Below are 12,118 nucleotides of genomic sequence, written 5' to 3' on the forward strand. Positions count from 1 at the left end.
GGTATGGCGCAACCAACGGTTTCAGTTGTTTTGAAAGAAGTTTTAAATGTCTTGGAAACAAATATTTGTCCTAAATGGATAAAATTTATATATTCACAAGAAGAAGAACGCCAGGCCAAGATATACTTTTTTCAAAAGAGCATTATTCCAAATGTTATTGGTGCTATCGACGGGACTCATATCAAAATTATTGGTCCAAATAAAGATCTTAGACATGTATACTACAAAAGTAAATAGGCACTATTCACAATAGATTTTTGATCTTTGTTCACAATGGATCAAAAAATGATCAACTCGCGTTCATAATACCAATTTATCAATTAATTGACAAAATGTTTCAATTGTCAATTAATTGATCTTTGACAACCGTAATAAGGCTGATTATTAACAATGTAATTTATTTTAGTGTTAATAATTTTTTAATAATATAATAATAATTAATAACAATACACCTTAGAGGAGATAAGCAACATACAAAATTTATACAATGCAAATGTTTTATTCTTACAATTCCATTTTATTACAGTTTTAATAAATCTAAAGCTTTAAGCATAAATTTCACTTTGTATTTATATTACGTAGTTAAATGCTAATTTGTATTTTATTTTTTTAAAGAATGTATTGAAATACAACACTAGAAACTTTATTCAGACTCTTTCCAAAACTTATCCATGTTCCATATAAATACATTGGACCCATACATATATGAGGAGTTGACAATTTTAACGAACTTTTTAGAAACTTTCATTTGCAAAGTAACTCGTGTAGTTAGCTTTGTTTTTCTTTGTTGATAAATTTTATTTTACAAAAATACCCATGGTGTTTCGATGAATTCATTTTCTTTTAAATTTCGGTAGTTTCGACACCGGTCCAGTGGCTTTACACTAATAGTTTAAAAAGTTCTTGACTCGTTTTAAAGTTATTAGGCGTTTTAACTTGTATATTAGAAGATTCAAAATTTGTACTTTGTTGTATGGAATGTTGTCGTTGGTAACTATTTTTATTTGGCAACGATAAATTTGGTGATTCATGCTCAATTGTCTTGTCACTATCGTATTTTTTGCGAGCTCTGTAATTCCTCGAACGTTCAGCATCTGATAGTGGTATTCCTTTTTTAACTGTGGTGCTGACAACCTCGCCAAATTTTTTTCGAGCTCGATACCTTTTCGATCGTTCAGCATCAGTTTTTTTAATTGTACCTGCAGCTTCGGCAATTTTTTTTCGAATTCGATAGTTTCTTATACGATCAGCACCTGATAGGGGTGACATTTGTTCTCTCTCAACACAATACCCATTTGAGGCTTCCTCAATCATTTTTCGCTCTCGAAACAATTTTGAACGTTCAGCATCTGATAGGACCCTCTTTTGTTGCTTTGTATAAAAATTCATTGATGATGTTGTAGTTTGTGGATCCGAAGATTCAGAAGAACTACTCAAGTATGTTAGCAGTGGCAGTGGTTCGATTTCAAAATATTTTTCTTTGACAAAGCTTTCATTTAATGTGGTTGTAGCTTTAGTTTTTGTAGTATTTAGTCGAGGTCGAATATTTTTGAAAGGTTTAGTGGTGGATAGAAGTTGTTGTTGATGTCGTTGAATTTTTGTTGTAGGAACAGTAGTTTTTGTGGTTCTCATCTCCATTTCGGTTAATGAACTAAAATTAAATTTGTTATTGGCAAAAGTTGTATGTTCTTTCAAAAACAATGCTTCATTTTTTTTTCGAGCTCGATATTGTCGCATGTACGCTGCTTTCTTTGATTGAGCATTTAATTTACGTTTTTGGTGTTCAGCTATTTCATTATTCATTTTTTCATTGTTAAATGCTTTGTTTTGAGGTGTATTTGAAAGCGAGGACATGCTTTGTGTTACATGAGGATTTTTCCAATAAGACTTTTGACTCTTCACTAAATTTTCTAAAAAAAAATAAAAATACACAATATTTATTACCAAGGGACTATTTTTCAATAAAATGTTAAAAAAAATATAAATATAATATACAATTAAGTTTTTACTTATAAACATGGTAATATTGCGTTTAAATCCTGAGGTCCTTTCCTGCATCTTTGCCCTAGTGATCCATTTAAATAAATGTTTTGTTTTTTGAAAACTCCTTTGGATAGCTTGTTTTCATTTTATATAAAGTTTAATATAATGTGCTCACCCCTTCCCCCTCTATGTCTATAGACACAAGTAATTTCAAATAATTTGTATTTCTAGAAACCCTATCAAAAGCCTTTTACTTTATTTTAACAACCTTTAAACATGTTACCTTTAATCTGGCCTTTTTTTAATAACATTTTTGCAGCAACTAATTTTTTAAAAATAGGTTAAAATTCTTGTTATTAATAAAAACATGTTTAAAAACAATATTAACTCACATACAACTTATTCATATTATCAAAGTAGACTATTTTTCAATCACCTATGTCCTATTTTTCATCAAGTCCTGAAATTTGTTTGCATACCATACATTTTGTTTTGACGACGTCAAAATTTCTTTTCTTCAGTCAAGTGAGTGACATTTCTCGACGTTTCAAAGTCCCAGAGCCGAAATAAAAGATTTTTAGAAAGATGTCTGTGCGTGCGTGTGTACGTACGTTTGTACGTCCGTATGTTCGCGACGTTTTTTTCGTTGTCCATAGCAAAAGCCCCAGAAGAGATATCGACTTCAAATAAATTATGTTATACAGATAATTATGCAGAAAGATGCAGAAAGGTCTCTCACCAGCGAAGTTATCATCCCAGGACATTTTACCAGCGAAGCCACTGCAGTGAGAATAGAGTTGGGACAAGGTGAGTCCCTCACTATTATAAGCATTTATTTCAAATGCGGCTCCACCAACGAAAACATCCGAAACGACTTGGGAGTCCTCAACAACGTTCTGAAACGTACTACCTACGGACTCATTGGAGGCGACTTCAATGCACGCCACCATCAATGGCAGGATACAACTATCAATACCGAAGGGAAAGCTATAGTGTTGATGAACATTCTTTGGTGGTAGTGTCTCAGCCAAAGCCAGAAATCCCTAGAACTCCATCAACTCTTGATTTCTTTCTGTCAAGTTCAAAATTTTGTTTGTCATTCCAGACATCTGCAATTTTACGTGTTCAACTGTCCCAAGCGATTCGGATCACGATGCAGTACTCCTGTCCATAAAACTCAGCCAACCAGCCATTTTAGCAGCGAGACCTCAAGCGGACTTCATCGACTACAAGAGACTAAATTTCGAGAAATTGCAGTTGGATATCGAAGGAAACCTGGTGCTGCCACCAACGAACCGAAACCTACAGGACAACGAAATTGATGAGGCTGTCGAGTCCATGGAATCAACCATCACAATTGCACTTGATGCCCAAAAAATCCACAGGACAACGAAAGACAGATACCAACACCTCCCGGAAAATGTTCAAAACCTATACTCCCACCGACAAAGGCTGAGAAAGCGCCTCCAGAGGATCCATCAGAGGGAACTCAACATGGTGAACCCTGAATACCGGACTGTCAAGAGCGAACTAGAATGTTTGAACATCATGTTCTGAAACTCCATCCGACACCACAACGACATCTCCTTCAAAAAGAGATTGAGGGAGATAAAACCGGGACCAAACGCCTTCAAGGAAATAAACCGTCTCATCGGTAGGAGAAAACCACTGCCGGAAGTCACGATGAGCAACAACATCGAGCTAACTTCAACGAATGACAAAGTGGAAGCTTTTGCCAAACACTTTGAACAGAGTTTCACTCCAAAACCATCAATGAACCAAGCCTTCCTCAACCAAGTAGAAACCTCAATCCAGTTGATTCAGCAGCCAAACATTGAAGTTCAATTTGACGACAACTGCAAAGCCGATGAACTAGCAAATACCCATAAATTCTGCAATCCTGAGAAGATAGCTGACATCATTAACAGCTTGAAGCCGAAGAAGTCAAATGGAATGGACGGGATTTCCAACTATATCCTGAAAATACTTCCTCAAGTTTTTTTTGATAATCTTGACTATTATCATAAATAACTCATCAACAACGGCTACTTTCCAAAAAAGTGGAAGACAGCCAAAGTAGTATCAATCCCGAAGAAAGGCAGTACTAATATGATCCCCAACTACAGCCCTGTCTCACTTCCAACAACATCAGCAAAATTTTGAAAGAAGTCATTTTAACAATACTGAAGAAATTCTGCAACGAGCATAGCATCAACCCCGATATGCAGTTTGGATTCTGACAGGCTCACTCAACGATCCATCCACTTCTAAAGTTTCAGTCTGACGCCACCGCTGCTCTCAATAGCCACCGAGCCACAGTTGGATGCTTTCTGGATGTCGAGAAAGCTTTCGACAGCGTATGGATTGAGGGCCTCATCCATGAGCTCCGAATTTTTAATTTCCCACAGCCAATAATAAAAATTTTGTTTTCTTTTCTTTCTTTCAGAAACTTCTTCGTAGAAATAGATAGTTGCAAGTCAACGATTAGAGACGTAAAGGCTGGAATCGCCCAAGGATTGAAACTTGGACCGTTCCTCTACAGCCTGATGACATCTGACCAGCCAGTACCAACGGATTGTAAGAACCTGCTGTTTACGGATGACTCACTCACCTATTCGTCCTCCATGTTTCCTACGATCACAGCCCGAAGAGTAGAAGCACACATAAGCAGACTTTACGAGTACTACCAGAAGTGGGGAATAAGGATAAATACCTTCAAATCGGAACTGGTATGCTTCCGGAGACCTGTCAACAACAGCCGCTGTAGATCGGCGGCAGTGGCCCGAAACCTTGTTCTGACGTTCCGGGATGGATCAAGGATTAAAGCCAAGAAGAACGCCAAATACCTGGGAATACTATTCAATGAGCTGCTGTGATAACAAAAGCCAACATCCTCTCTTGAAGAAGAAAACTGGATTAAGTAAACCAACGAAAATGTTGATATACAAACAACTGCTAAGACCGGTTATCACCTACGGTTTTCCGATATGGTTCACCATATCAAAAACTGCAATGGAAAGACTTAATGTCTTCGAGAGGAAGATACTAAGGATATGCACCGATCTACAATTCGACCGTCAACGACAGAAGCACTATAGTAATAGTAGAGTCTACGAAGAAGCTGAAATCAAGCCACTTGACCAATTCCTTGCACATCAGGCAGCAAGGAAGATAATCACCAAAGTCGCCAGCCACCCCAACCAATTAATGAGAAGGATGGCCAATCAAGAACGACACCCGGACCCGAGATACCATTGTGGTATGGATATCTTGGACAAACTCCCCACTGACGACGACGTCTTCTTCTATGCTGGCCTGGAGTCAGCATACTACTGCGGCTGAACACCGCCACATTCAACCAACCTCCATCAGGACAACCAGGACTAAACAACCCGAGATGAACCTCGCCAACGACACTTTTTTTTTAGCCATCGACTTCATGTTAAACACATGTTAAATTTTGAATTTCATCAATGTATAAAGTTAGGCCCCCTTTGTGCCAACAAATGTTTTAATTAAAGTTATTGTTAAATATTATTTATGTTAGAATTAAGCCAAATGTATATACATTTTTATGGTTCAATAAATTAAAATGTAAAAAAAAAAAATGTCCTTTTCAAACAAGATTCTTGCTGCAATACTGAACATTTTTTAATTTAATTTACTTATACATATATGCATTTATTTATGCATAAATATCAATTTTAAAATGTTTGTTTTCCTTTTCTGAAGCTTTTGTACACCTACATTCTTGTGTCAAATACTTCGGAACAGCTGTTTAAAACATACAAAATTTTCAGTCCCGAGTTCCAAGGGAAAAACTGTCTCCCGGGGAATTCGGAATAGGAGAATTTTACTATCGGGAGAACAAGTCTCCGGGGAATTGTTTTCACCGGGAATATTAAGAATTGGGCTGTATATATTATAAAGTGATTCCAAACCAACATATTTTTGGAAAAAATCTAATTATCGTTTTTTTTCACCTCGAAAATTTAACGAATACAGAATTATTTCATCTCCAAAACAATTTTGTGCAAACATGTGGTAAAATTTTGAGAAAAAACAAATTGACATTTTTATTTATAAAAAATAAAAACCTAAAAAATCATTACTCAAAGTTGGTAAAAATTTAATTTCGACTCAAATATCTTTTCAAAAACTTGAGATTATCGCTATCGACTTATTTTATTTTATAAAAAATATTGTTTCATCATCAACAACAAAATCGAATTGACAGTTTTTTTACAAAAAATAAAAACCTAAACAAAAAAAATTATAAAAGTTGGTAAAAATTGATTTTCTACTCAAATATCTTTTCAAAACCTTGAGATATTAGCTTTAAACTACTTTTATCTTTTAACAAATATTGTTGTCAACATTCAATAATTCTGAAAAACAATAATTTCATTCAAATGGTCACTTCAAAGGGTTCCCGTGCTACGAAATCTTTGAGGTCATTGTAATTTTTTGCACATTTCCGTGGGCTATATTTTGGATTTTAATGCGCCGGTAAATCTTAAATAATCGATCGATTATGACAATAACTTTTGTATTAAGTTTTAATAATTTTAACGCGTTGTTCGGTTGTTAATAAGCCATCCGTTATTCTGTTGGAGCTGAATTTGACAGGTGTCAAATGGCAATGCAACAAACTTGACACCACGAAATGTTTGACCAAGTTCTTTGTCCTGATTAAAAAAAAATAAAATATGAATGATTTTAATGGCTGAATCACAAACAGGCTTCAGCTTCGGCTTCACCTGACGTTTATGAGTTCAGCCATAGGAATTCAATGCATGCTAACACAATGGAGCTTCGACCTCACGTTTCGTTTGACAATCGTAAGGAAAAGAACGTAATGTGACTCCAAACGGAAGTTCTATAGAATAGAAAATTAATTTGACAAATTGACTGACCGTCAAATTACTATGTCCATAATATTATGTTATAAAAAATGAGCTTGATATAAAAGATGAGACAAGATAAAGACAAAATAAAAATGAATTTATGTATTTTGAACACAAAAATGGGGTTTCTAACTTTAAAATTTGATTTACAGTTGTGTTCATAAAAACACCAGTGCTGTTCACATTTTATTAGATTTTCAATTATTTTAAGAACGGAAATTCTTACAAAAAAAATAACATGTTACTTGCATCTAACGGTCTTTCGTTTTCATATTAGAGACTTTTAGCTTAAAGTTATACTCTACTTTTGAACACACAATATTTCAAACTCTCTGGATATAGAGTGTTCATAAAAATAGCAGTGCTTTTGATTTTATAATTAAAGGTTAAAAATTAAATTTTTTTAAATTTCCGGTAAGTAAATATTTTACTATTTAAAGTTTTAAGTATTTTTAACATACTAGTATATAAAAAATTAATAAATGTTGGCTCAAAAATAAACAATGGGACGGTCAAGACACTGCACCGAAGCAATTCGAAAACTTATTTAAAAACTGCGTTTGGAGGAAAAAACCTACCAAAATATTCCAGACATCCTAGGCTGCTCAACAAAAATGGTCAGTAACACCTTAAAATGGCAAAATAAATCGAAAACGTGAGGCCCAAAAAGGATCATTACTGAAAGAACTGACAGAAAAATTGTTCAGTTAGCAAAACAGAACCCTTCCATAGGCTCTAGGAAAATAGGAAATGGACTTCAACTGTCTGTTAGCGCTGTCACAATAAGAAGACGTCTTTTATAAGCGAAGTTACCAGCCCAAAGTCAACGCAAGGTACCATTCTTGACGAAACGGCATGTGGCCAAGAGAATGGAGTTTGTTAAAGCGCATAGAGATTAGACAAAAGAGAAATGGACGAATGTTCTGTGGAGCGATGAAAGCAAAGTCGTCCTTTTTGGGTCCAAGGGTCGTCGATAATATGTGACAAGACCCAAAAATGCAGCATACGATCCACGGTACACTAGCATGGTGGAGGGAAAATTATGATATGGGCTTACTTTTCATATGACGAGGTCGGGCCTAATAATCCCATCGGGGGTATAAGAGATGCAACCGAGTATGTGAAAATTCTCTAGGACGTTATGTTACCCTATGCTGAAGAGGAAATGCCGTTGGTTTGGGTATACCAACAAAACTATGACCCAAAGCATACGTCAAAAAAGGCAAAATCATGGTTTGCGCAGAAGGAGTTATCCGTTATGGAGTGGCCCGCTCAATCCCTCGACCTTAACCCCCTCGAATATTTGTGGGGGGATGTTAAGAACGCAATTTATAAAGCAATACCCAAGAGTTCGAAAGAATTGTGGCAAGCAATGCGTGATTCGTGGAACTGCACTGCTATTTTTATGAACAGCCATATGTTTAAAAAACGGTTTTACTGTGACGAAACTAACGGTAAAAATCGATTATACTTAATTTCTGTTATTATGAATAAAATTTTAGTTTGTTATTAGAAGTTTAATGAAATATGTATATTATAACGTCGATATTGAAGACCTTTTTGTTTTATCTGGAGAGCACTGCTATTTTTATGAACACAACTGTATACGTCAAAAATTGACATTTTTTTATTTTACAAAGCAAAAGCACTGAATGGAGGAGACGAAGTATAAAAATGCATATAATTTTCCTTCTATAAGCTCAGATCTAACATCAAAATAAAAGTTGAATTCCTCTCAGAAACTGATTTGATTTATTTATTAACTTCCCATAAGGAATTATTGTAATGGGTCCGATTTGTCGAATTGAAAATTTTGACATTTCTCGACGTTTCAAGATATCGACTTCAAATAAATTTTGTTATACAGACAATAATGCAGAAAGATGTAGAAAGGGCTCTCAGGAAAATTGCTTGGGTAATTTATTTTACCATAGGACTTTAAAAAAAGGTAAACATTTTGGTTAACGAAAAAAATTTATCACCTCGAAAATTTTACGAATAAAAAAATATTACAAATAATAATGATTTCATCTACAAAATAATTTTGTGCAACGAAGAATAACGTTTTTAATATCTGGTAAGATTTTGAGAAAAAACGAATTGACAGTTTAAAAAAAAATAAAAACTTAAACAAAAAAATTAATAAAAGTTGGTAAAATTGATTTTCGACTCAAATATCTTTTCAAAAATTTGAGTTTTAGCTTCCAACTAATTTTAATTTATAAGAAATATTGTTTTCAACATTCCAAAAAAAAATTGAGAAAAATCTAATTGACAATTTTCTTACAAAAAATAAAAACCTTAAAAAAAGAAACAATACTAAAATTTGGTAAAAATTAACTTCGAATCAGAAAGCTTTTCAAGAATTTAAAATATTATCTTCAAGCTTTTTTCATTTCACAGAAAATATTGTTTTTGATATTCGGTGGTTTTTTTTTTTATAAAAATCCAACTGTCCGTTTTTTTTTCATAAAAAAAAATAAAATCTACATGAAATAGTACGAACATTTCGAAAAATTGATGTTCGGTTCTTGATATCTCTCAAATTAATTTCATTCATTCAATTTGTAAACATTTAAAAAATGCTTCTTGTATTGGTAAAAATTTGTTTTCCACTAAAAATCTACAAAACTAGATTTTCAAACTACACTATTTCCTTATATAAAAAATATTGTTGGTAATTTAAAAATGTTTAAGAATAATTCAACTGACAACTTTCTTAACCCAACACGAAAAAGAGGCGAAAACCTACAAATTTTTAAGCAAGACAAATCGACAGACGGGATGGGAAGTTATCAGTATGGGTCGCATTTCAGCCTCTTTTTCGTTCATGGTCCTTGCCCGAAGTCTTGTGCCTTCGAGATAAATATACAGAAGTAGATAAATAATTTATGATTATTTATACATAAATTCCATTTAAGTAGGACATATTATTTTTCTTAACGAAGCGACTGAAATTACTTAAAACGGAGCTTAACAAATTCAATCGTTAAAAAGCTTATATTGTCTATTAAAAGTCATAATAACACTTTACTAACTAATAGTTTATTTGTTATCATTTTTTTGTCGATGGTTTAAAAATTTAACGAAGAATGACTTGGATTTTATGAGATGTATTATTGGGTAAAGTTATGGTTATCAAGTAATGTAAAAACCATCATCTTCAAGAGAAAGGACGTAATTACTTACTGAAAATTAGAAATGGGACTATAGCTATCAAGTACCCAATAATTACTGATCTAACTAACAATATCCCTGTGGAACGGCTATCACACTAAATTCTTAAAACTGAAAACCCAGCTATAACTTTCTTTACCCTGAGGAACTGAAATGAAAAAAAAACTTTTATCTTTGTATACTAACTTAGCTTTTTATCTTTTATGACTACCTATCTCGAATTATCTGTGCTATAGCACAAAACTAGACCTCAATTAATAAGGATTGGTAAAACTCACTTTATTTAATAAACTCAAAAAATAAATAACCTTTTAAAAAAAGACATTTCTTACCATGATAATTCTTCTTAGTGTGTTCTTCGTTAAAATTAGTTTTATTGTATGACTTGGAGAATGAATTGCAATCAAAACTTTCATCAGTATGATGAAAATCATCGATTTCTTGTATGACAAAAACTTCATCATTATCACCCTTTGCCATGTATTGTTGAGAATTGATTCCATCTTTAGGAATTACATCTTGGGTCCAGTAATAGTTTGGTTCTTCAAATTCACAACCATTTCCAGTCTATAAAAAGGATTACAAGAATTAAATATGGCCTTATAAGTTTTGTAAGAAAGGAACCTCTTCTTGAACGGGATTATGAACCGATGTCTCATGATATCTCTCCGGGACCATAAACTCTTGTTTTATCTGTTAACATTTAAAATAAATACACAATTTTAAAAATGTATTTCTATCAATAAACTAAAAGTTTATAATTCAACCTGGATTTCTTTTGTGGTAGTCATTGTTTGACTGTCGGCGACGGCGGCGGAGTCGTCGTCGATTTTCACTAAATCATTCATTTTAATTCCCATAATAATACCATAAGAGTTCCTAGCTTTAATTATGAACTTATAAACATCAAGGAGATAATTGGAACATGACAAACATATATTAATTGTTTGTCCATGTTCGATATCTAATTGAGTGCAAGCTTTGTAGCAATCCAAATAAGTTGGAGATATCTCATGGTTGCTGTTGCCAATTCGGGTAGATATCATTTCAATGCAATCAACCGAACATTGAAGGCATGCTAGACAAATTGTTGGTTTGGTATTATTTTCTTCCATTATTGTTATGTTTTTATTTTATGTATATTGGACATTATTTCAAAACAAATAAACAAAGTATTTAATTTTGTTTTCTTATCTTCATTCTACAAACGAAAACAAATTAACAAAACAATGACAACTGACACTTGACAGATAGGTACCAGAGACTCTAATCCAACCGATACCCAACTCCATTTTCGATGTTTACTGAATCTACCTTCGACTATCGAGTCGAAATGGTCGTGGACTCGAAGTTGAAAGTTGAGTTCAAGTTTGAAAGACTTGATTTTTATTTTAGCCCATTTAGCGAGATATTGGTCGCATTCACAAAGCTAGTGGCTACGTATTCAATTCAAGGGATTCTGATTGCCTAAATCTAACTACAAAGTAGTTGAAATTTCCCCTCCGATGTAAAAATTTTGGCTACAAAGTAAAGGACCAACTATAATAGGCATAAGCAAACATAAGCTTATGTCAAAAACCCAACGAAAATTCACTTAAGTTTACGAAATTACTGCATAGCCATAATGCAATTTTGTTCACGTATCTACATGTCAGATTTTACTTATGCGGCGAGCGACTGGGATCGCTCTTGCTTAAGTGTGCTTAAGTTAACGAAACTGAGAAAAATTGAACGAAACGGATCTAGACTCCATTATGTTCACTTGTATTGAAATTCTTTGTATTCGCATGTTTACTTTTGCGCGCATATGCTAGCTTATGCCTATTATAGTTGGGCCTTAAGTGCACACAAAGAAGGAGAGTGCAAGCTGGGGAATGAGCGGGTTGAGGATTTGACCCTGCTCAAGTGTGTCCTTTGTGGAAACCAAGGGCACCCGGCTAACTATAGGGGTTGCCCTAAGGTCCAGGAAATGAAGCAAAAACAGGCCAGTCAAAAAGCCGAAAAAAGTCGAACAGTTCGACAGGCTCCAACACAAAAATTCGTGGATCCCA

At 33.9% G+C, this 12,118-nt stretch overlaps 1 protein-coding gene across 1 annotated transcript; it reads right to left on the minus strand.

The window, feature by feature from the left end:
• Positions 1-478: 478 nt before the first annotated feature.
• LOC129947936 (uncharacterized) lies at positions 479-11,309 on the minus strand. The gene is made up of 4 exons (XM_056058708.1): positions 10,835-11,309; positions 10,692-10,760; positions 10,400-10,634; positions 479-1,910 (listed from the first exon to the last, which is right to left on the minus strand). The coding sequence occupies exons 1-4, from the start codon at positions 11,180-11,182 to the stop codon at positions 880-882; spliced, it is 1,683 nt and encodes a 560-aa protein (XP_055914683.1). The 5' UTR covers positions 11,183-11,309; the 3' UTR covers positions 479-879.
• Positions 11,310-12,118: the final 809 nt, after the last annotated feature.

The sequence above is a fragment of the Eupeodes corollae genome, chromosome 2 (assembly GCF_945859685.1).
Source record: "Eupeodes corollae chromosome 2, idEupCoro1.1, whole genome shotgun sequence".
NCBI classification, from domain to species: domain Eukaryota; kingdom Metazoa; phylum Arthropoda; class Insecta; order Diptera; family Syrphidae; genus Eupeodes; species Eupeodes corollae.